Below are 26,430 nucleotides of genomic sequence, written 5' to 3' on the forward strand. Positions count from 1 at the left end.
TCCTTCATGTTCATACGTCAGGTACATGCCAGTTTTTTTGCTTGAAACACAGAAAAATGTAAAACTGAGGGTTTCAGTATATGTTGAAATGTTATTTTCTCTGAGTGTGGTGTAATGCGTTGGTTATGGGATCATTCACACTGGACTGAAGATGAACAGTGTGAGGAGGTATCAGACACATTTCTCCAAAAGGTTGTGACCTACTTAAGGTAGACCAAATGTGAAATTTCAGTTTATCCGTGTATGAGGTTGTTCATAAAACTTGTTTTTCTTCTACTGAAATATTAATTGATTCTTTGCATAACTGAAGACTTGGAAGTGCATAAAATTGTAACAACTGAGATCAATGTTGGGAATTATATGGAATGCAATGGCTGACTATTATGTTTAGGCTGTTATTAATTGGTAATCAGTGCAGGTACATTTACTGTTTCAGAATTTCAGATGGCTGCACCACGAGACTCAGTTCGCAAAGAACAGTTTCTCTGTAGTCTTGCCAAAGAAGGTTATCCTGCAAGAAAATTTACATGGGGTAATATGAAAACGCTAAGAGATGATGTAGATGATAATGTCTTATATGAAAGATTGCATGCTTTCCGAAAAAGGCATTACTCCGCTCACCGGATGACTGTTGCTATACAGGTGCGTTCTTAGCATTACAGAATCAGCTCTCCTTTTTGTATTTGGTATCAGTTGTCTGTAGACTGAAGATGGCATATTTTCAGGCTCGTCTGCCTATGACAACACTGGAGGACATGGTTTGTGATAATTTCCTGGCTATTCAATGCAACAATGAACCTCCAAATGACTTCTCGGAGTATGTCAATTCTTTTGACACTGATGTATTTCACAAACTATATAGAATGTTGCCTGTGAAAGAGCTTATTCAGGTAAATATATTACGCTGTTTTGAGTAAGATTGTGGCACACCTAAGCTGGTTGGGAAGGCCTTTGTACCGCCATAGGCAGCCTTCTAATCAATTCCAATTATAGATTCTGTGTCAGTACAGTAACTGTTTATGCACTTTTGGACATAAACAAATTTATCCAGTTTCATTATTGTGGTTTCTGTGTGATATGCAAATTGCATAATATTAGTTTAACCAGTGTCCACCTGAGAACAAAGTCATTTGCTTCATAATCACCTTCAGTTAGGATGCAGACAACAACCCTCACTGTGGGGTAGTTGCTCGTATGAAATCCAGTCATCAAAACAGCTCAGATTTTAGCTAATATTCCAGTTTTTGGGAATATCACTGTCCTTCCTACACTAGATCGCGTGTTTTATCGGTCTTATGGGTCATGCTTCATTTTTTATCTTCCAGTGTTCATTTCTTCTTCTACATTCATTTAATTAATTGCAAATTTTTTCTCTTTCCCCACTCTTAACATTTCTGAGTTTGTATTTTGTTTCAGTTAATGCTATTTCTGTCCATTGTTTGTTCTATTTCCTTAGCTTCCCTCCTTCTCCTCCTTCGCCTTTTTTATGGTTTGCATGTCCAATGTTCTCATTCCTTTCTGTTTGCCTCATTCCCCAAACTTCTAACTCCTCAAGTTTTGTATCTTATCCATGAGTGTATTATCCTTCCTTTCTTTCCTGTGTTCTTGGGTAATTTCCTTCACTAATTGTTCTATAGATTTTTTCCCTCTAACACTTTTAGAAGATGGATGAATCCTAGTTTTTTTTAAAAAATCTGCCACTCTGTTACTATCTGGTAAGTAATATGATTTCTTTAGCCTTAGGTTGTAGTGTTATTTTTTGGTAGCACTTCTCTTTACAGGAGCAGTAATATCTGCATTAAATATCTCGTCATTATGGTCTTCTTTTGACAGTTCCCTGCCAATTTATGACAATAATTTATGATTTATGTGTGCCTGCATATGCTTCCACCACACTTTTACACCCCAAAGTCACATTTGGGAAGAGCAGGATTCAGTATCTGTGCATTTGGTATTACAACTAATGTTAGATCAAGCCTCTTTCAGATGAACTTACGCTTAGTAAGATCAATTACTGTGGACACGGACACCTATTTAGCTACTGAAACGTGAGTTTTTCTTAATTTCTCTAAATAATTTTGAGTGAACAGCAGGCTAGTTCTGGAAACACTGTGGCCTGTTTCCTGACCTTATAATATGTGCTCCACCTCTAATGTCTTCCTCATTTTATGGAATATTAAATCTTATTCTTTCCTTTTTCCTTTTAATTTTGAGTTTCACATTTTTCACATTTGGCATTTATTTTTGATTTGAATTGTTGTATTCGCTCTTGTTACCTTGCCTCCTTTTTCATATTTTACTTCAGTTCTATTTTATATCCCACTATTCAGCCATGTTTTTGCAGGTTGTTCTTGAAATAACTCATTGCATTCAGTGTAACTATTTCATGCTTCAGATTGGTTTGTATCTCTAAATGTTCCATGGACCCCTTTTATTCTGCATAAATTCACAGCAACATATTTGCCAGGAGTGTAATGTTCACTGAGAATTTGAGAACCGATTTGCTGCTTTGTTTGTGGATTTTTTTTTATATTGAATCAGTTTTGTAGTAGCAATGACGAAGTTGTTTTTAGACTCCTTTCATAAGAATGCACTACCAGTGAGAGCACAAAAGTTTTCTTTTTCATGTGTGTGGAAATATCTGTGTGTGATGGATTTCCTTGGAGCAAGGTAGGTGTTGTACCTAGGTGAATGATGAAAGCTTTATTTGGGATTCAATTAGTGCTGAACAAATGATTCAGCTAGATCTCTGATCTAGCCATCATAATGCAGTGTTGTTGTTGTTATTGTTGTTGGTGGTGGTTTTCAGCCCTAAGCCTGGTTTGATGCTGTCCTACCAGCTAGTCTGCCCTGTGCAAATCTCATCATCACCTCTGCTACTCCACTGCAACCTATATACATTTGAAGTGTACAATTTTTACCCCTCCCCCCAAGTTCTCTTCAATACCAAATTGACAATTTTTAACGCCTCAGTGTGTATCCTATTAATTGACAATTCTTTAACGCCTCAGTGTATATCCTATTAATTGATCCCTTCTTTTAATCAAGTTGTGCCATAAATTTCTTTTCTTCCAAGTTGATTTGGTACCTCCTCATTAGTTATGCACTCTATCAATCTAATCTTCAGCATTATTCTGTAGCACCATACTTTCTTAAACTTAAATTTGTATTCTTTGATAAAAAAATTCCTTTTTGTCAGAAATGCTTTCCTTGCCATAACCAGGGTGCATTTTTTTATCCTTTAAACTTTGGCCACCATTACTTATTTTGCTGTCTAAATAGCAGAACTCATCTACTAGTTTTAGTGTCCCATTTCCTGATCTGATTCATTCAGTATTCCGATTTTGTTGCTCTTGTTTTACTTTCGTTGATGTTAATCTTACATCCTGTTTCCAAGACACTATGCATTTTGTTAAACAGTTCTTCCAAGTCCTTTGTTGTCTCTTACAGAATTACAGTGCCTCATACAGGATTACAACATCTCTGCAAACATCAATATTATTATTTCTTCTTCCTGAACTTTCAATCCTTTCCCAAATTTTTCTTTAGCTTTGCTTTACTGCTTGCTTCCATGTATGCAATCTTCTTACATGATTCTTAAATGCAAAGATCAAATTATTCTATGGACATAGTTCTACGATGCAGGTTCCTCTTTCATTCCTTTCTCTTACTATTTTCCTTTCTCTTCCTTTTTCTACTGTTGCATTCTGGTGGTCCATCGCAATTAAATTAAAATGTTTGAATAATTTCTTTTATCTCACCAAACAGGGTGATTGCAATTAAAGCTCCATTTTCCAAATGCTATAAAAAAAGAACCACAGTTCAGAATGTTGTTGAACCGGAACAGAATGTTATGGTAGAAGGGAGAAATGTTTAACAAAAGTTATTAGTTAAGGCCATCAACCATGCCAAGGTCCTGAGGCCAAAAGCTTCATGAAAAGCAACAATGAGATCGGTATTTAATTTTCGTGAGACTGGCACATGACATGTTCACATTCAGAATGCATTGTGCAACTTGTGCCTTCATTTGAACTATGTTTGTAATTGGAGCACTGAACACAGCATTTTTCATATAACTGCACAGCCAAAAGTCACATGGATTAAGATCAGGTGATCTGGACAGACAGACTGTGGGAAAATGGTGGCTGATAATTGTAGCATTTCCAAAACGCCTTTAAGTAGCTGCTTTCAACGGCTGTGCAATGTGTGGAGGAGCTTCATATTGCATGAAAATGGTCCCACCCACACTTCCAACCTGTTAGTGTTGGAATGAAACTGGCGAGCGAAAGACTTCCATAGCATTTAACAGTTATGGTACAGGTAACAAGGCCTGCAGGACCCATCTTCTCAAAAAACTATGGCCGTATCATAAATGATACCATCAGCCCGCATCACACAGTCACCTTTGCAGAATGAAATAGTACCAGTTGATGTTTGTATGAATTTTCCATTGTCTGTCTTTTGCAATTCTGCATATTGACTTATTCTTAGAGATGGGAATAGGTTTCGTCTGTTCACAGAATGTTTCCTTGTCATTTATTGTCCACTTCCATGTGAACAAGAAATTCCAGTGCATATGTTTGCTGGCAAATCAGCTGGAAGCAACTCCTGAAAATGGGTAATTTTGTGCGAGTAGTGATGCAGGATGTATCATAGGATTTTGTATGCTGTGCTCACAGGCATGTCCAAAGTTTGGTCAATTTCCCATGCAATGCATTTGTGCACACCACTGCTTGGCTCCTGCAATGCTGTGGCTCCATTTTCTACTGCCATTGAATCAGTTGTTTTCTTCTATCTGCCACATTGCACCTCAGAAGAGCCTGTCTTTTTTTTTAAATTTTTGATCATTTTCTCTAGACTCTTGGCAGACATACCCTTAAGTACCTTGAACTTGGACAGAGCTACTGATGCACATTCACCATTCTTGTAAAAGAGCTTTATTTCTGTTTAATGATGCACTACAGTTTCATGCCAAGTGTAATAAGCTGGAAATCTGAGCCGAGTCCCGGTCCTGCACAAATTTTCATATGTTTGTGCAGGTGATGTTTATTACTGTTAAGTTAAATTTGAGGAATAAATTTCAAGCAGCTTTATCAGCAGCTCGTAGTCCTGCATTGAGACAGTCATGCCAAGCATCTCAGAGGCAAATGGAGGGACAGCTATGCACCCCATGTCTCTTATTTTGCTTTTCCTACCACTTACAGTACCATTTAGTGGTAAAATTGTTTCCATATCATTTCTCCCTTCTTTGATAATATTCTGGTCAAATGTAATATTGAACACAATTCTTTTTCTACTGCATTTTGAAACTGGAACTTTAATTATAGTCATCTTGTACGTTCTTTCAATCTCTGTGAATGTTGGCTTCGTGTCTTCTCTTGGCTACCTAATATTGCGTACCATAAGAGAGTTGTGACACAATGCAAAGTGCTGTTAATTTTATGGTGAAGTTACAAAATCTGATAATTTTTTTGTTGTGCTCAATGTTGTTTCTAATTGCATTAAAACCAGAAGCTAAACACACAGATTATCGCAGTGCACAGACGCCTTGGGAACATGATTGAATATTTATTTTATGGGTGGTGAAATGTTTTATGTTTCCTTCAACTACCATTTTGAATTTGGGCATTTCACAGTGTGCACTTCCATCTTCTTTTGGCAACAAGGCTCAGCAGTTTTTTTGTAGTACTTCATAAAAATGTCACTGTACATACAGATCCCAGGGAACAGAATTTGGAAAAGATTGGACACAATTTCCTGAAGCTAATTTTTTCCAACTTAGGTTGTTCCATAAGTAATCTTGAAGCTTCTGGTAAATCCATCACTACTATGGAAATAACTCTTCTCTTCCCACCAAACACAGTGCCCACCACTGGTACAGATTTTTCAATTACAGAAAGTAGGCAGCCAATGAGCTTAACATGTTTATGTTTTGTGTTTGTTATCCGGCCTTAGTGAACAATCCAAAATGTTTGTGAAATCTGCTGCCATGCAGGGGATTGAAATCATACACTTCATAAGTCAGATTTATTTTGCAGTTTGTACTTCCTGCCAACATTTTATTCCAGCGATGGAAGAATAAATATTCTGACAATTGTATGTAGATCACAGTTGTAGTAACACATAAGCTTTCAATGTTTTAGGTAGACCTTACTTGGGCGTTTCCACCAATGTTGGCAAAATATCGCAGCAAGCCGCACCATTATCTTAGCTGGGTCCTTGGACATGAAGGGAAAGGCGGTTTATTTGCATTGTTACGTAAAAGGTATTTTATTCAATGTTGCACATTCACCTTCTTTGAAAAGTTTTAGTTTGGTTTGTGGTGTAATTATGTGTATGTTTCAGATTATGGGCCACTGATATCTACTGTGGGAATGATGAAAGTGGTGGTGCAGAAAATTCAATGTACTCATTGTTTACCATAAGTATTGTACTCACAGCAGTGGGGTATAAAAATATTGATCAGGTAAAATGATTTTATCTTTTTTCACACTTATGTTACAGAATTTTAAGAGAAGTTGGCATATGTTAACCATATAGTTTATTATAATGTAAATATGCAATAAGTGCACCAGTGCAACACATCAAACAGAGACAATTGTGAAATAAAATTTATAAAAGACATATCTGTTCTCATGGGGGTCAAGGGAGTGAATGTGCTTTCAGGTGGAGTGTGATTAAAATCACCATCTGGTCATCAGCTTTAAGTAAAGTACATAAAGCAGATATTGGGATGGGGGGGGGGGGGGGGGAGACGTTAATTTTGCTTCCCATCCTTGTCCTGTCTGAACTTGGGGCTTCATCTGAAAGGGGCACAATTTTAATGGGACTTAAATCTGTAATCTTGCTTTAAGCAGGGTAAGTTTTCTTTCTGTATATCCATCATATGCCTTTCTCAGCCCATAGTATTCTCTTTGGCCAAAGTGCACATACAGTGTTCATGGATCTTCCATTGCTTGCTGCTGTTGGCAAATTTTTTTGTCATTTGTCGTAGCCAAACAGGTGATAGTATTTGGTACCCAGTGATAATCACTCAGTCTCATAGTCTTGACTGTCACAAATATTTGGCTGTTTTTTTCTGAATATGCCTCTATTTCTGAGGTAGTGGTTAGGTTGTAACCTGGTAGCACAGCTTAAATATCTGAGAGTGAATGAGCAGCAGTGAAACTTTTAATCTGTGTTGTAATAAATATGTGGCTATTTTTTTTGTGAATATGTCACGGTTTCTGAGGTAATGGTTAGGTTGGGACCTAGTAGGACTGCTTAAATGTCTGGGAATGGAATGACCAGCAATGAAATGTATAGTCTTCCTTGTCACAAACATTTGGCTGTTTTCTCTGAACATATCATGATTTATGAGCTTGTGGCTAGGTTGGGACCTAACAATACAGCTTAAATTGCTGCAGGTGAAACAAAGTAATACCTATTTTCTGTTATGAAGTTTAGGATCGTTTGAACAAGCAATGTGATTGCTTACCCATATCTGACTCGTGGTTTGTCGTGATCAGTTTCACTAATCATCACACAAATCATTACCAACAGCAGTATGCAACGGATAAGCTGCAGACACCATAGTGCATTTTACCAATTTTTTTAATGCAGTGGATAACAACAATATTTTAGGTATGTTCTCTATATTGGTGATTATTAACTAAGTAATCATCCATTTTCCTAACACTGAGCATATTATTTCCTCAGGAACCCACTGTTACTATTTACAGGTGGACCTGTAACATCACAGTTCTTAAGGAATCATTAAATCCGCATTGCTCATGTTTGATGGGTTGCCGTTTATCCTTTAAAAGGAATCCACATAATTAATTGTGATGTTTTTCCTGTGTTGTTCAACAAAGCTGGATGTTTTCTTTTTTAAAATTATGTATAACAACTTCAGATTACAGGCTGTTGACCTGAGGCTTAAGTATACGGTTAGAAACAATTTCGTAGAGCAAATTGCTGAGTCTGTGAATGTGAGTCTCTTCCACGTTGTTCAGACTGTCCAAAGTTAATGATTTTCTACATCATTCATATTGATGTATCTCTTTCTAAAATCTTTAAGAATGTCTTTCTCCCAAATATTGTAAGATCTTCCTTAGGTCTTTGGTCCATTACAGTAATTTTGAAATATTTAGTAAGACTTCTTTTTAGAGCTTTTCACTTCATATGACAACACCACTGCAGTTTTTTGGGCTGCCCGACAAAATGATTTAACAGTACATTTATATGGGATGAGAAATTCCGCCTTAAACAAGACTCCGTTTTTCTGTTTTCTTTCACCCATATATGTTTCAGCACTTATGTGCTATCTTCAGTGGGTTTAATTTTTTTATTTTTAATTTTTAACTGTCACATATTAACATTTTTGTTGTTTATAACATTATGTCAAAGTTCCAATTATACCTTAATTGGCAAAAAGCAGATGTATGCATCAGTTAACATACCTTACATGATGCTATTGTCCATTTATTTTGGTAGCTATTCTGCTACACAATATATCTGCACCAATATATTACTTTGTACTGTTTTAGTAAAAATGGTGCATATGTTATGCAATTTGCTAGTTCTGTATAGTTCAATATTCAGAGTCTCTTATTTGGAATACAAAGACCAGATTTCTTACTTTATGCACATGATTTCTGCCTTATGTTTTGTCTGCTGTGCGGCTGGTGACATGTTGTTTACAGTTATGGGTACGTAGTTATGTACCGTTTTATAAGCCAAACATAGTTTGCTGACTTTTATGTTGAGTACGGTTTTATGACGTCTGGTGTCTTGCATAAGACGGAATTTCTCATCCCATTTTTGTAGCAAGCATGGACATAACAAGAAGAATTGCACCACAAGGTCATTAGTAAATTTATACATTTTTGTAATTTTGTGCTTTATATGACTGATACATTATTGGACAAGCACTCCTTATCATCCTGCACTACAATCTCGTGCATTGCCTACACACACACACACACACACACACACACACACACACACACACACTCTGATTGAATTTTCTCAGTTTGAGAGAGCTGAAGACACACACACACACACACACACACACACACACACACACACACACACACACCACACACTGATTGAATTTTCTCAGTTTGAGAGAGCTGAAGGGTCATCTGTTTAATTGTTGGAAACCATGCAACAGCCAAGATTGCATAATTTTTTTAATTTATTTTTTATTTAAGACTATCGATTTCAATAAACTATGCTGTCACCTTCAGGTTATAAAATCTTTTGTTGTAAAACATGTTCATTTCACACTGACCTCATGCACAAGATGTCAGGTGGATAAAAATAGCACATTATGAAAGGTTTGTTATTGCTAAAATATTTAAAAACGTAAAGCACCATATGCAGCAGGCTATGTTCATATATGATTTGCGACAATAATGTAATTAGACTGTTCTTCTTTGCAAGATGTGGCAACCCTGCAGGCTTGCGTAGGCACAATATCTTTGTTGTTGGTCTATAATCTGCTTCTAGTCCAAGCGGCTCATCGATGAAACTGCTCAGTCATGAATTGTGCTGTAGTAAGTTAACATGTGTGTGTGTCTCTCGTCATGGAAATGGAACCGCATAATATTGTGCAACGGTATGCCATTTCTCTTTGCGTTAAATTGGGTGAAAGTACGACAACAACTTATGGTAAGCTTCAGAAGGCTTTTGGAGAGGAAGTTATGTCAAGAGCTTAAGTTTTTCATTGGCATAAAATGTTTAGTGAAGGCAGAACGAGTGTTGTAGATGATGACCACAGTGGACAACCATCAACCTCACGGACGGATGTCAACTTGGCCAGGATGCGTGAACTCTTATGATCTGATCGAAGATTATCCGTGGAAATGATTGCAGAAGAACTGAACATCAATCGAGAAGTGATTCATCTAATAATAACGGAAGATCTTGATATGAGAAAGATTTGTGCGAAAATGGTCCCCAAAAATCTCACACCACAGCAGCGAGAAACACGGATAAATTTGGTGGCCGGTTTGTTAGAGCAAACGGAAATCAATCCAGAATTGTTGAGCCGTGTTATCTCTGGTGATGAAAGTTGTTTTTTTCAGTACAATCTAGAGACAAAACGCCAAAGTTCGCAATGGTGCTCAAAGGGCTCACCCAGACCAAAAAAAAGCATGCATGTCAAAGTAAAAATTAAATGCATGCTTGTGTGCTTCTTTGATTCCGAGGGAATTGTTCATAAATAGTGGTGCCTCCTTGACAAACAGTTTACCAATATTACTACAAAGAAATTTTAAAAAGGCTTTGTAAAAGAGTTCTTCATGTCTGTGCCAACATTGCTGATAATTGGATTCTGCATCATGATAATGTGCCATCCCATACTGCTCTGTCAGTACAGCAATTTTTAACCTCAAAACAAATTTCAGTACTACTACAGCCACCTTATTCCCAGATATCGCTCTGTACGACTTTTTTCTATTTCCAAGAGTCAAAACGGCAGTTAAGGGACACCATTTTCCAACAACACAAGATGTACAAAAGCTGTGATGAGAGTCTTGGAGGATATTACAAATGATGAGCTCCAGAAATGTTACTATCAATGGCAGAAGCGGTAGAAAAAGTGTGTGCAATGAAAAGGGAACTGCTTTGAAGGAGACAACAATAAACTTGACTAAAACGGTAAGTAACATTTTTTTTTCACATCAGTCTCATTACTTTATTGTCGCACATCATACATATTGCTCACAGTTCCTTGTTGCATCATACAAACATTGCACACTACAGTACAACTGTTTACATATGCTGGACATATTCTAAACAGTGTGAAAAAAAATAATTAAAAAGTGTCTTATATGATCTTGGCTGTTGAAGGTCACACACACACACACACACACACACACACACACACACACACACACACTCACTCACTCACTCACTCAAACGTAGGTGTGCGCCTGTCTGTCTGCATCAGTGGCAATACCTCAAAGTAGGAAAGTAGGGGAGGTGGTGACGTATACCAGATACACAACCTTATAGGTTTCAGTATGTTCATGTCTAATTCATATAGTAGAGACTAATCAATGAACACCCATTACACCACTACCTCTCTTCATATATTGAGTCCATCAGTTAGTGCGTCTCTTCCTTTATATTTATACAGATGGAGCAAAGAATGTTCAACTGTAAAAAGACATCTGTTGTTGTCTAATGTTGTATTTTGTTGCATCAGTACTCCACTTGAATGAAATTTAGTGTCTTTATGACATGATGACCTACATAAAAGGACACAAATATTGAGAGATCCTAAATAATTACTATATTGTTAGTAACTGTGAACTCCAGCCGCCCAATCAACCAATCAAAACTTTCCTGGAACTTTAGGGTGGCAAGAATAAACACCATAACACAATAATAAGATGTGCAGGAGATTTTTAGAAGTGTCCCAAACATGAACAAATGCAAATCCATTTTGGGAGCCACCATATTAACAAAGATGTGTGATAGTGCAGAATTACAATTTGCTTACTTTTGAAAGCTAGGTAGCAATGTTAAAAATAAAAGCACAGCTATATTACATCCTAACAAAGAACCAAATTCCCTTTTTTTTACGTGCTTTATATTTACAATACATGAAAAACTGATAACAGGGACGTGAAAAACTGACATTTTGCAACAAATGCAAAAAGAATGTGAATTCTGTCCCAGAATGCGAAAACACAAAATTACTTAATATATTCTGTGGCATAGTGAATTGTACCCAGATGAACTATTTTATGGAAATAGTTTTAAACAGCTTTATCTTCTGCATATAAATATAAAAAATGTAACCAGTTTTTGGATACTGGTATTGCATGTCATCTGGCGAAGCCAGGTTTGGGAAGATAATAGACATAAGACCATGTTTACAAAGTAAAAAGTACATGAAGGTAACAATGTAGTGCTGTGCCTAGTGCTCTGGAACCACATCAGTTGTGGGCAATAGAATGGCATGCATAACATAAATGCTGCTCAGCTGTGAGACTTAGCATCTTAGAACAAAGAACCAAATGCATCTGTCTGCTAGTTAAAATTCAAAAGTTGGTATAATGTGGATACATTTAACATGGCAATTTTAGGTTGTGGCTGTTATGAACTGTGGTAGCACCAGTAGAACTTGGGCCTAAAGTACCTCGTTCACAACACTGCCAACCTCACCAAACAGTTGCGTGGTAGCCATTGTGTGTTTTGCATTGCCCATTATTTTCTTACCATATTTTGAAATGAAAGAAGAGACTAATCCTGATCCATCATGGGACTACAACCCTCACAACAGCAGAAACGGCCAGTGATCACTTTCAACCTTTGGCCATGTTTTTCTTGTGCTTTCGCAAAAACATACAGAGAAGTCATAAAGGTTTTATTGCTGCCGAATAAACATCAACAAGCAAACCAAATGTCAGAACACTTCCATCGCAAGCGGTGTGTGTGTAAATGTACGCCCTTTCAGTGAACCAACACCTGTGATGAACATGCACAGTACTGCCACAGTGAAGTATGTAAGGGTGCACATGGCACCTCATTGTCAGTCTTGCAACTCATTCTGAGGATGGCTGGATGAAACAGAAATGAACACTTATTACAATAGCACCCTTCTTATGCACAGTGAGAGTTTGATATATTCCTGGAGAACATGATAGCAAGTGTTTGTATAAGGGGGGGGGGGGGGGGGAGAGGGGGAGAGCGAGAGAGAGAGAGAGAGAGAGAGAGAGAGAGAGAGAGAGAGAGAGAGAGAGAGGAGGGAGGGGGGGGATGCGTTGCTTTAGCTATCTTTATTCCATGTCTGTATGAGATATAAAATGTAACATTGACTCCGAAAATCACTCTCTCACACTCAATCGTGTGCACACATATCAACAGCACAATTCTTCACTGCTCGCAGAGTATGTACAGTCACTTTTCTGTGGCAGACGTAAATAGGGGGTGTTTTGATGTATGGTTACTCAATATACCAGTGGTGATTGGGGCTGAACTACCACATTAACAACACTGCCAATCTCATCTAACAATTGTGCTCTGCCTATTACCGAATAATTTATATGCTCTGCTTTGTTTGAGTTGTGCTTGCTGGTTGTTTCCTTTTCTTATTTTGAAATGAGTGCAGAGAGCAATCTTGCTCTGTCATGAGGTTCATATATGACTCACACAACAACAGAAGGAATCGGCAATCCATATGTCCATTATTACATCAGTTCTGCCTTTCCAGGAGCACAGAACATGGCCGTAGGCTGCCAGCCATGTGAAACAGAGGCATGGGTTGTTCTCCCACTCCACTCTTCTCCCCTCGACAGCCAGAACTCCTCGTTTGTTTTACGTTTGCGGCTGACTGCCAGAAAAGTGCCCACTACAACATGAGTACTAGTACCGGAAATAATAGAGCATGTATAAATGATTCGAACTTGTAATCTGGATTTTGTGAAGCAAATTTAATCAAATTACTGACATTTAAAACAAAAGGCACTATACTCACCAAAAGCAGCAACTCTATGATTTTGGGATGACAGCTTTCAAATATTTATTAGGAACGGTATTGGAAATCCATTCCTTGTTGGCAAATAAATCTGTCACTCTCAAATTGAAATCTTCAAAGTTAAACACAAATGACTTTTCACAGGATAGCATTCCTAAGGCACTCAGTCGTTCTTCTTTCATCAGGTTTCACAGGAACGTTTTAATTCTCTTGAGAACGAAAAGAATCACTCGGCATCTAATGTCATCAAGATAGGCGTTGTTATTAGCAGTTCCAAAACTTTTAACAGTCTCGTTGAATGAGTCGCAAAGGTCATCCTCTAGAATCAGCGAAAGAAACGAAACTGTGCCAGAAACTTCTGTCAACTCAAGCTAACATAGAAGTCTTGAAGCTCACCCTTCTATTTTCTTTTTTCCAGAAATGTATATGTGTCTGTAATTTCAAGGTATTTGTGCGGAAAATTGGAGGTGTGTTTGTCAAACAAATTTACATCAAATAAGTTTGCTACAATCAGGTGTCCAGTGAACTGAAAACATAGTTTTGTTTCAGAAAGGATGGCAATGCACGCTTCCAAAGCATCTCTTTGTTTTTATGCCCATAAAAAATCAAATGCTTCTTGCCAGGCATCGTTTCGTCATTTTTGAAACTAATGTTGTTAAGGATTGAGTCAATGTCATCTCTGAAGTTTCACGTTGCCACTCTCTGAAGTTTCACGTTACCACTTCGAAGTTCTGGATGTCTTGTTTTGCTTTGGTCGGTTCGGTTATCTTCTTTTGAAGCTGATTAAAAAGTATGTGTGCATGAGGAATTATCTTATGGAAAAATAATAGCAGAAAATGAATTCGTTATCATACAGTCTTTGTATGAACCAGCTTTTTCAATAGTAGAAGATAGTTTTATGCTCTCACTTGTTTCAGTGACTTCCATAAAAGCAATAGGATCTTCCCTGTTTTCAAAAACATCTTTTACCACTCCAGACACACACACACACACACACACACACACACACACACACACACACACACACACACGGGCCAAGCTTTCTTGAATAATGCTATGCAGCACCTTTGATGTTTGTGGCGAGTAGAAAAAGAATGAAGAAATACCTGAAAGATGTACAAAAAATATTCGGGCTTTGTGATTAACAGAGGCTGCCATAGATATAATAAGGTAGAACTGAAGCTTATAACAGTGGATGTAGTTTTCATTTGGGCATTTGACTTTAATTAGTTTCTGAACCCGATTCGACTTGTCACTTGTAATGTTTGCACTGTCGTAACTATGAGCTATTAGTTTTGCTCCGTCATCTCTAATTGTTTAATTTCTTTCGGAGTACTCTCGGCTATAGTAGGAACATTCTGAATTCCTGGATTAACAAAGTTTAAAATCCGTCAGTAGGTTTCCCTCAGCATTATAATGCAAAACAACCACCAATTAAAATTCGCAAGTCACATCTGTGATGATTGCAACATAATCAGCATGTTTTATCTCTTTATGATCTTCATCACGGTACACTTCCAATGTGCATTGCAGTAGTTCGTTCTGAACAGTCTTAGGAATGCCTTTGAACACTGATGCTTGACTAAGATGAATGTGAAGATCTTTATCCTGTTCCACACTCAAGTGAATCAGTGAAAGGCATCAGATTCATGGTAGCCCCTGAGAGCCAGTTCCAAAACACCACAGAATTGAAAACAGTTTACAATTAAATTCAATACATATCTCTTCTTTTCTACACATTTATTGTGGCTGTCAGTTGTTTGCCTATTTAGCGAATCTAATTTCTGCTGAATGTTGGTTTGGGCTAGAAATGAAAGGCCAAGCGCATTATTCATGTGTCGCTTTGACATTTCATGTAATTTAATTTTAGCCCATATGTGCCCAATATCAGTTATTTGGTCTTACCCCAATGAACATCTTCCCCAAATAACACACAAGGAAAACAAAAAACAACATTGATTTCTTCACAGCTACAAATCCATTTGTTGTTTGGTAAATTTCTGGATTGATCTTAAGGCATAGATTTTTTGTTTGCTGCTGCAGATTTAGAATCTGGATTGATTTCTTCACAGCTACAAATCCATTTGTTGTTTGGTAAATTTCTGGATTGATCTTAAGGCATAGATTTTTTGTTTGCTGCTGCAGATTTAGAATCTGGAGTGGCCTACCTAGTGTTTTTATCTGAATTTTTTCACTTAGAGTCCTGTCACTAAATGGTGTTTTTAATAACTCATTTACTTTGTTCACGTTTGCTATTTTCACAATCAACTAAATTTTCCCTTACATATAACACTGTGCACACAGCTATATAAGGTCAAGTACCTGTATACCGAAGCCTCTTCTTTAGTCTTTTTTTCCCTCTTGTTTATCCCGGCTTCTTGAGATCTCTTGTGAAGAGAGACGATACAACAAGTTCTGTAGTGGTGTAGGACAATTAATGAAGTTACACAACAGTTAATAATTTAACTTTTGAAAATGCCAGTTCATTGGCATTTATGGAAAGAAAAACACTCTCATACTCTCATGCGGTCAAGAAACTTCATGTAAAATTTTGTCTGTGTAATGGGCCTGACTACATCACAAATCATTCTAATGCTAAAACAGATTTAGATTACAGTCGACTCGTGCCTGGACAATGACGTCACGAATCGACACTTGCTTGGAATGAACGAAATACCTGTTCTGAAAAATACTGTCAGTTGAATAATTTACTGATTTTTATTAAAAAATTGGGGCCTCTTGCATTGCTATACCTGACCTTACATACATTTGTACAGAACTGTATTACACGAACGTAACAAGTATAAACAGAAGTACTACACTGTTCTTTGAAAAACAGATGCTCAACATGTAGTGAATACGTTAGATTTTTTGTTCTGTTCCTATAGCCCTGCTGTTGTGAAATATACCAATATTGAAACAGTGCACCTTAGTTTCAAAATCTAAGTGCATAATTATATTAAAATTGTACATAACTATTTATAACAATAATTAAGTTTATTATTTATGTATTTAATTTAATTAAGCATTAATTTGCATTTAGCAATGCTTTAGCATTAACTTGCAGAAATATTATAGAACTATGTTACAAGAAGTTTGTGGCCCGATGTATTCTAACATGTTCGCTACATGGCAGAGTGTGCTTCTAATAGGTCCTGCACTTTACTGCTCTCTAGCAGCCACCATAAGGAGTGTGTAGAAACGGATGGCCCACTCTTTCACACAGTGCTTATGAGAGAGGCAGTGCCAATCTGCAGTTGGCTCCAAGGTTTGGAAAACCACTGCGAGTGCGCATGCGTCAAAATGTGACTTTTCAAATGAGAAAATACATACTCCGAAACAGTGTTCTACATGCAATCCATGTAGATTTCTCTTTCTTTTTTTTTTTTTTCATACAACTGGTGCCATGGCACAGCAGCACTGCCTCAGAAGCTGCTGCTGAGTATTTGTGAGGCTGCATGCAAAGTTGCCAAGGAAATGCACCATATTCAGCAACAAAATACAGTGCTCACGCAAGCGTCTGCCAACAGCAAAATGTGCAACGGGTTTAGTAAGACTATGCAATGCTTCATAACAGCAAATTGCCTCTGATGAGTGTGACGTCACAACTGCTTACCGTAGATTCATTTGAGCAGTTGCGAGCTAGTTCATGCGCATGCTCAGTTGAGTCGCGTATGAGTAGTACCTTCTCCTGCTTTTTTGCCAGAATGCTACCCTGGTAAGGGTCAGTTATACAGTCCTAGGTTAGCAGCTGCTAAAGTTCTATTGTGGGAGCAGTGCGGAAAACGCGTTGTACGAACATGTAATAACGCCTAAACGGAGAAAAAATGCGGAATAACTAAAACAGTAATTGTGGCAGGGTTAGTCATGTTAACTGGAGAATAAGTTTTAACCCTGGCAGGAATAGTCACAGAATTAGTGATGACAAGACTGTTATAATGAGGAAGGAGAAGAAACGGGGACATCACACAAATTATGGAAGAATATGAGGACTCCAAATTTATATAAAAATTTCGTACTACTGCTTCAGAAGCTAGAGCATATGAATGAAATGTGAAACTATTTCTTAACATGAAACTTTTTGCTTGTAGTAGGACTAATAGGCATTTGATATTGGTACTTCGTGATTATATTCTGTCGTGTTATAAAAATGACCATTTGTGCCAAAACAGTGTCGTTTATTCAGTGTGTGTTACAATTGCTGCAATATTAGGCAGACCTATTTCGTGACAAAATACACGTAATGAGATCGAGAAACCACACCAGTCTTGGGTTCTATTCGTATTAATAGCATTTTCAGTATTAGACAACATTTGGTTTTCTCATGTAGCAAAACATTTGACGAACTTTGATGAGCTAATAGATTTTTACCCAAAAGGAAAGCACGCCATGTAAAGCTGTACTCTAAGGTTAGTGAGAAAAACAATGCAAGGACTTAAGGATTGAAGAAATCTGTACTGTCTTGCTTGTCTATTGTTTTATGTATCCTATATTTAATTTTATGTCACACAAAACATAACGTTATTAGCTAACAGGCAATAAAGAGTGCAAATTTTCTGAAGAGTTACTGTAGCAAAACTTTTGACAAACTATGGTGAGGTGATAGTTCTTTCGCAGAAAGGAAAGCACACCATGTAAAGCTGCAGCAAGATTAGAGAGAAAAATCGCTAGGACCTAAGGATTGAAGAAATGTGTACTGTCTTGCCTGCCTCTTGTCTTTACTGGTTTTAGGTACCCTATATTTAATTTTATGTCGCACAGAAGAGCAAGCTATTAGCTAATAGGCAAAAAAGGTCCAAATTTTCTGAAGAGTTCTTGTTCTCCCGGTTACAAAGAATCCCTTCCAGTATTAATTGCATTTATTTTTATTTTTTTATTTTTTAGAGGGGCAGGATGTCAAACTGGCCTACTGGGAGTGGGAGAGGCTCTACAGGACATTTTAATTTCCACTGTCCTGAAATAGTTTGATGGCATGCATTGCAAAATATACACGTTTGAGTTCCCACAGAGCCCAGTACATTGACGTGCGATATAAGAATGTTGTTTGAAGAGGCGCATTGCACGTCGGCACACTAAAGACCAAATAACATGTCTTACATTTCCTCGAAGATATATGTCTTATATATTAGACTATTAAGAAGGATGTACGCTACAAAATGAGCTTATTTTTGAAAAGTATTTTTTTAGCGTTTGACGTGCGCAGAGCAGTCTGAGTTATAGTGGGGTGTTGGTTAGGCTCCACGTGACCCGTGTTTACATTTAGTGATTTTTCTATTTCTTCTTAGTTAACTGCTCTCACGTCAAATGAAAACAAGACGGATTTCTGTGGCTGGGAGCTATCAAGTGAATTAAAATACATTCACATAATTACGGAAGGCTAAAATTGTTATAGTTTGAGATTTTATTTTATTTCCACCTTTCTGACAGTCAAGCATTAACCGCCTTGCAGAACAATAAAGTTATTATTGTCGGTTTGCTAAAGAAATTTGACCTTTATTAAGCTTTCCTGCTGAGGCAGCAAATTTGATACAAAGTGTTTAATTCCACACTATTGACTAGTTTCAACTGTTCGCTGTATTTCAAGTGCACTTTTTCATCTTCTAGCATGTAAGTCATTATGCCTTAATGAAGAACCAAACATGAGATAATACAGTACTGGTACTCCAAGAAAATTTACGTCCCGAAAACCATACCTAAAAGCTTAATATCAGGTCGAGGCCAACGTTATTGGGAATCTGGACATACAAATGTGCACTTTAAGGCGAATTAAGCATTGTAGTATGGTTATCGAAATTCCGACGCTAATGGAGTATCCTCTGAAGTCGTTTTTCTTTTATGACATAATGTAAGAAAGATCTTTTAATGTTTTACACGTACGAACATACTGGCTTCCTACGTCACCGTAGTTGTGCAAACGCGGTGACGACCATTTTCTGGCGCTCTCTGGCAACTGCTGAAATGAATCTATTTCTGACAAGTCGCGGGAAAATATTGCGAATTGTGGTTCGAAAAGCGTTATTTTCAAAGTAGATTTTCTTTTACGCAAGGTGAACTATGTGCAAGAATGTACGATGAATTTCTTAAATCACAGAGCGTTTGCTCTCATTTAAAAATCAAGTCTGTGATGAGAAGCCATTTAGAATAATTTTGAGCCCAGAAGATCAGAGATTTACGTCGATATTAAAAATTTTACATCTACTTGATTACTCTGCAATTCACATTCAAGTGCTTGGCAGAGGGTTCATGGAACCGCAATCGTACTATCTCTCTACCATTCCACTCCTGAACAGCGCACGGGAAAAACGAACACCCAAACCTTTCTGTTCGAGCTCTGATTTCTCTTATTTTATTTTGATGATCATTCCTACCTATGTAGGTTGGGCTCAACAAAATATTTTCGCATTCGGAAGAGAAAGTTAGTGACTGAAATTTCGTAAATAGATCTCGCCGCGCCGAAAAATGTGTTTGCTTTAATGACTTCCATCCCAACTCGCGTATCATATCTGCCACACTCTTTCCCCTATTACGTGATAATACAAAACAAGCTGCCCTTTTTTGCACCCTTTCGATGTACTCCGTCAATCCCACCTTGCAAGGATCCCACACCATGCAGCAATATTCTAACAGAGGACGAACGAGTGTAGTGTAAGCTGTCTCTTTAGTGGACTTGTTGCATCTTCTAAGTGTCCTGCCAATGAAACGCAACCTTTGGCTCGCCTTTCCCACAATATTATCTAAGTGCTCTTTCCAACTGAAGTTGTTCGTAATTTTAACACCCAGGTACTTGTTGGATTGACATCCTTGAGAATTGTACTATTTATCAAGTAATTGAATTCTAACAGATTTCTTTTGGAACTCATTTGGATCACCTCACACTTTTCATTATTTAGTGTCAACTGCCACCTGCCACACCATACAGCAATCTTTTCTAAATCACTTTGCAACTGATGCTGGTCTTCGGATGACCTTACTAGACGGTAAATTACAGCATCATCTGGGAACAACCTAAGTGAACTGCTCAGATTGTCACCCAGGTCATTTATATAGATCAGGAAGAGCAGAGGTCCCAGGACACTTCCCTGGGGAACACCTGATATCACTTCAGTTTTACTCGATGATTTGCCGTATATTACTACGAACTGCGACCTTCCTACAGTATTGGCGTATTTGTATGATGTATGTGTAATATACACTAAACAGATCAACATTCTATGTGAAAGCTTAGCTTCTCTTGTAGCTTATTAATCTTAGAGACAAATATTATATACGAAAGGTTTGCTTTTCTTGTAGGAACACTATGGATAGTAACTTAAACCATCAAGTTTTCCTGTTGGTGGAATTCAAATGTATACTTAAGTAATATGAAAATTTGCAGCGTACATGTTGCTGCATATCAAAGATCTTTCCAAAACTTGTTTTTTGCGCTTGAGTTTTGTTTTCTAAAGTGCCGATAAATTCTACGCTGCTTAACATGGAAAAAGTGTATTTTCACCCGGGAGAAAACGTATTTTTAACCGGGAGATCCAGGGAAAATCCGGGAATTTTTTTCCTTGTCCACGTATACACCTTGCTGTGACGCAGTTATTCTTGTCTAGTGCATCAAGTACTGCTTTTATAAGCTGTTAAATGGCTGCTTCTGTACTTCTGCAAGTAGAGAAACCAAACTGTGCTTCACTGAGGAGATTATATTTATTCAAAGAATTCAGCTATATTAGGAGAAGGATGCATTGCTACTCACTACTGAGTTTTGGACAGCTGCAATGTTGTGTCAGTCTGCAGCTCAACATGAAACAATGGTGAGCCCAGGTTGGAATATCAACAATTATGAAAATGATAGTTTGTTACTCACCGTAAAGACGACACATTGAGTTGCAGACAAGCACAGTGAAAATACTGTTACACACTAAATTTTTGCCCAGGAAAAAGCATACACATAGTCACACAATTCATTAAACTGGCTTTCACAATGAGTTGTATTATTTTTGACAATGACAACAACTGAGAAATGGGCCTACAGTTTTCTATATACTATGCCTCACCTTTCTTCAGTAGAGGCACTATTGCTGTGTGTTCCAGATAGTCTGGAAAGTTACCTGAGCTGAAAGACTCATTTATTTTTTATATTAATGAGGCTTTTATACAGCTTATGCATTTTTAACTACAAAGATTGGCTTTCATCTGTACCTTCTAACTTCTTACTTTTTAATTTTGGTGCTGTTTTCTTGAGTTCACAGTGTGGTCGGTAACATATCATTATATTTGCCTTATTTTTTTTTTCTGGAACATCATTTGGTTTTGGGAATTAATGATGTAGTTTCTTTGGTATACCTGAAAAATATTCATTCCAAAAATTTGTTAGTTTCTGTTAATCATTTATTGCAATATCTATGTCTTTTATTTGTAAGTTTACTTTTGTTACCTTCTTTTTTGTTTTACACCTTTCCAGACTACTTTGCTTTCATTCTCAGCGTTAAATTGTGCCATGACACTTCAGCTACTCAAATTAAACTCAGAAAATGAGTACAGAGTGTAATTTATTTAATATTAAAATTATATTTATCTAGTATGTTACAAACCCTCATAATAAAATATTCATAGAGTACATAATATAATTAGGTTCCACAGTAGGAACACTTTATGGCATAGAAGCCATTACAGAAAGATAGTTCATGATGCTTCAATGCCACTTAAATTCAAAAGCAACACCACACAGCTTTCCTATGATATATTTCCAGACGCATAAGTTACCTGACATTTCACATCAGTAATACCAACCATTAATACTAACAGGGCACATATGGCTCCTAAACAAGCCCAGCTCACAATTATTTCAACAAAAATTTTACTATGAACCTTTTATGTACTCCCAGTTGTTATATGTCCAAGCTATGTGGGCCTCGTTCCTCTCTGAAGGAAATGATTCGAGATCTCTGTAGACTTAACTACAGTCATCACTGCAAATTCCCACGTCAAACGCAGAAAACTGACTGCAGTAGCTCAACTTGTTAAACAAATATTTCATTACATCCTGCCCCTCACACAACCCACTTTTTATTGTTTTGGCTGCCACTGCCATCCTCCCAGTGGCGCACAACATGCAGCCTATTGAGTGCTACGTATTATTGATTAGCAAAGACATGCCAGCTGGCTCAAAATATTCTGCAACAAGGCACACTTTGTGTAAAACTTTCGGTAATAATTTAAAAGCTCAGGCTCACTATGAGTATTTCTTATGGAACTGAGATATTTCTTATACATGCTATTATTTCTTTATTGGGTGTTGCTATTGATGTAGAAACTTTTGCAAATGACTGCTCCAAAGTTTAAGTATTGTACAGAACTTAGAGAATTTTGCATCCACATTGTTTTTTGTGTACAGCTTTGGTTTAACAGTGCCGTTAAAAATTTTGAATTTTGTGTTTTTCAATATTTTGTTGATTAGCTTATCGAATATGGCTTTTAGTTTCATTTAGTGGCAGGGATAATCAGTGTGTCCAAGATATTTTACATTTACAACACAGTGTTTCCTGTATTTATTTGTAACATGATCATCAATCACTGATGCTGAGGTTTTTGTTACCTGTCTTGCCCTGTTGACTAACTGTGGCCAACTGTGATTAGCCAAAACCATGAAGAATGTTAATGTGACTACAGCTGGTTTCAGATATGATATTTGTTGATATTTATGTCTGCATAAGATTATCTTGTTCTTGGGTTTTTAAACTTTGTTCAAAAACTCTCAGTTAATTTATTCAAAATGTGTCTGTGTTGTCACTAGGTGATTGGTACACACTGAGAAATATTTCTTCTTTTGTAAATTCCAATACCTGTCAGTTCAGTAGCTGATGTATTAAAATGCTTGTTGTCATTAACTGTGGTAAGGTCATGTCTGAGTTTGTACTGTGTTCCCTTCATGGTATTTAGACAAGGTTATCCATCTTTAAATGTAACATCCAACATGGCCGCCAATGTAGAAGTGTGTGATTCTAAGTTGAGAAATAGTTACAATTATGTGGTAAAAAGGGAGTTTGTAAGAATTGTAATGCTGAAATAACAATGTTAAAAGAACAAATTTCAAACTTACAATTCATAGTTAGTGCTTTAAGAAGCATTATTGATTCACTCAAGAAAGAAAATCGGGATCTACGATCGAAGCCAACACTAAATGAAGTGATATAATTCAAGAGTAATAAATTGTCTGAATGAATAAAAGTTCATATAAAGATAGTTTTCCAAATGCCAAAATAACAACAAACTCTGCTAAAACTGTCACATTTTCCCATAAAAACAAATATCATGTTTTGCAACAAGTAATTGTGATAACGACTCTCCAAATGAAACTTCCTGGCAGATTAAAACTGTGTGCCCGACCAAGACTCGAACTCGGGACCTTTGCCTTTCGCGGGCAAGTGCTCTACCATCTGAGCTACCCAAGCACGACTCACGCCCCGTCCTCACAGCTTTACTTCTGCCAGTACCTCTGCTGTGAGGACCGGGTATGAGACGTGCTTCGGTAGCTCAGATGGTAGAGCACTTGCTTGCGAAAGGCAAAGGTCCCGAGTTCGAGTCTCGGTCGTGGACACTGTTTTAATCTCCCATAGATAGAGATGATCTAATGGCTATTTGTGCAACATACTACCTGCTCCTAATTATAAATTGCCCTACCAGAGCTACAAGTGTATTCAACACCACTATTGATATGATACTGATAAAACAAGGAAAGCCATGAATATGAACTTAAGTAAACAAACAGAAACAATAAAAGTAAGAAGAACCTTCAGCCATCAAAATATTGAATACTTTGGAATTTACTAAAGAAGGTAACATGGACTGAAATATACAGTTACGAAAACACGGATGCGAAGTTCAATATATTTATGGATATATCTACACATTATTTTAACATCTCATTTCTAGCTAAAAATCAAGTGTACTAGGCTAAACAGAAAAATATGCTGGTTGAGAACAGATATAAAGAAGTCGTGCTGAAAAATGAAGATTATATGAGATCCCCAAGTCTTCCATGGTATCCAATGAATTCCTTTCATGTTTCAGGAATTATGAAATGATAGTTAAATAAGCTAAAGTAATGGCAAATGACTGCTATATGAATAACTCCAATAACAAAATGAGAGCTGTATGGATTATAGTGAACCAGCGAACTGATATTGTTTCTCCTCAAATTTCCAATATTAAATTGCATTGTAATAGCAAAGAAATTAATGATCCTAAAGAAATAGCAAATGTGTTCAATACTTATTTTAGCAACATGACTGAGCAATTAATTGCTGAAATCAAACCTTGCAATAAAAACTGCCCAGTATCATCTATAAATACCAACATAAATCCTAATTCACTGTTTCTCTTTCCAACAACCCAAAAAGAAGTCCTGTCAATTATCAGAACTTTAAAAGTGAATCATTCCACTGGTATAGATGGCACCCCAGACAGCCTTATTAAAAATGTGGAGATCTCATTATTGGACCATTACTTCACCTTTGTAATAGTTCATTTCAAACTGGAATTTTCCCATCATGCCTCTAAACAGCTAAGCTCAAACCACTTCTCAAAAAAAAGGTAAAAAGGATTAAGTGAAGTGGCTAACTACACGCCCATTGCTCTACTATCTGTATTCTCAAAATTCATAGAAAAAAATTTTCATAGAAGAGTACCAGTAGTAGATTTTCTGGAAGAACACAAAATACTATCCACAGCACAACATGGTTTCAGGATAGACCAATCAACTGATACAGCAATTTTTGAACTATTAAGGGAAGTACTTCAGAAACTAGATAATGGAGAAAATGTCATTGGAATATATCTAGAGCTCTCTGAGGCTTTTGATATCATAGATCACACAAACCTATTGCCTAGGCTTGGCAACATGGGGATTAGAGGAACATCTAACAGCTGGATAAAATCATACCTAAGCAGTCGAAAGCAAGTGGTTGAAGTGCAGCATCAAAATTTCATCAAACTCACTCAACACTATTCAGATTATGAAACCCCCCAAATATGGAGTGCCACAAGGTTCAGTTCTGGGACTTTTCTATTTCCGTTACATGAGAATGACCTAAACACATTCTGCGAGAACATTATCCAGTTTGCGGATGATACAAGTGTGCTAGTGAATGGGAAATGCTTCAGATGTCTACAACAGAGACACTGAACAATATTGAAAACTGGTTTAGTCACAACAAATTGGTAATAAATGTGAGTAAGACAGTGTCACTAAATTTTTATAGTGTGAAAGAAGGTGAGAAAACTGTTGAGATTTCTGACAAAGACCTTCAGAATGTAGACAACATAAGTTCTTGGGAGTATGGTTCCAAGATAATCTTAAAAGGGGAATGCATATCGAAAAAGTCTGTAACAAATTAAGCACTCACAACTGAAATATGGAATTATTTTATGGGGTAACTCTTCTCTTAGGCAAAAGTTCTTTATGCTTCAAAAAATAATTATAAGAATAATGGAGGTGGTAAAATGGAATAAAACCTGTAGACTACTCTTTAAAAAGCTAGAAATCCTCCCACTTCCATGTATATATGTGTATGAGAACCGTGTTTGTGAAAAAATATTCAATGGAAAATCCCACTCTCTTCCAGAAAAATGGAAATATCCACTCCTATAACACCATGCAAAAAGGAAACTTTCATTTAGAGCCCACCAACATCACCGTGATTAAAAAATAAAAACCCTGTATTATGGGAAAGTACAGTACATGCTCTTTCAGCTTTAAAATATCTACTCTTTATTTTTGTACAATATTTGGTCTATATATTGTAACTCAGTTATCATTTAATGTAAATAATGAAATTAATGCAAACTTAACATTATATTTTGTTACACATTGACTTGTCCTACATCAAAATGTACTATTTGTGTACTATATGATTACCAGGACCAGTAATACTGTACTCTACTCTACTCTAATTCTAAAGAAGTCTTACAATATG

General features: G+C 36.9%; 1 protein-coding gene across 2 annotated transcripts in view; it reads left to right on the top strand.

Moving 5' to 3' along the window:
* Positions 1 to 26,430, top strand: part of LOC126354548 (nardilysin-like) — a 342,605-nt gene that overhangs the window by 103,571 nt on the left and 212,604 nt on the right. For both annotated transcript variants that reach the window (XM_050004292.1, XM_050004300.1), the window contains exons 6-9: positions 437 to 642; positions 726 to 890; positions 6,144 to 6,265; positions 6,346 to 6,466. In XM_050004292.1, coding sequence (XP_049860249.1) covers positions 437 to 642; positions 726 to 890; positions 6,144 to 6,265; positions 6,346 to 6,466 — 614 coding nt within the window. The remainder of the gene's footprint in view (positions 1 to 436; positions 643 to 725; positions 891 to 6,143; positions 6,266 to 6,345; positions 6,467 to 26,430) is intronic.

This window comes from Schistocerca gregaria, chromosome 1 (genome assembly GCF_023897955.1).
Source record: "Schistocerca gregaria isolate iqSchGreg1 chromosome 1, iqSchGreg1.2, whole genome shotgun sequence".
In the NCBI taxonomy this organism is placed as follows: domain Eukaryota; kingdom Metazoa; phylum Arthropoda; class Insecta; order Orthoptera; family Acrididae; genus Schistocerca; species Schistocerca gregaria.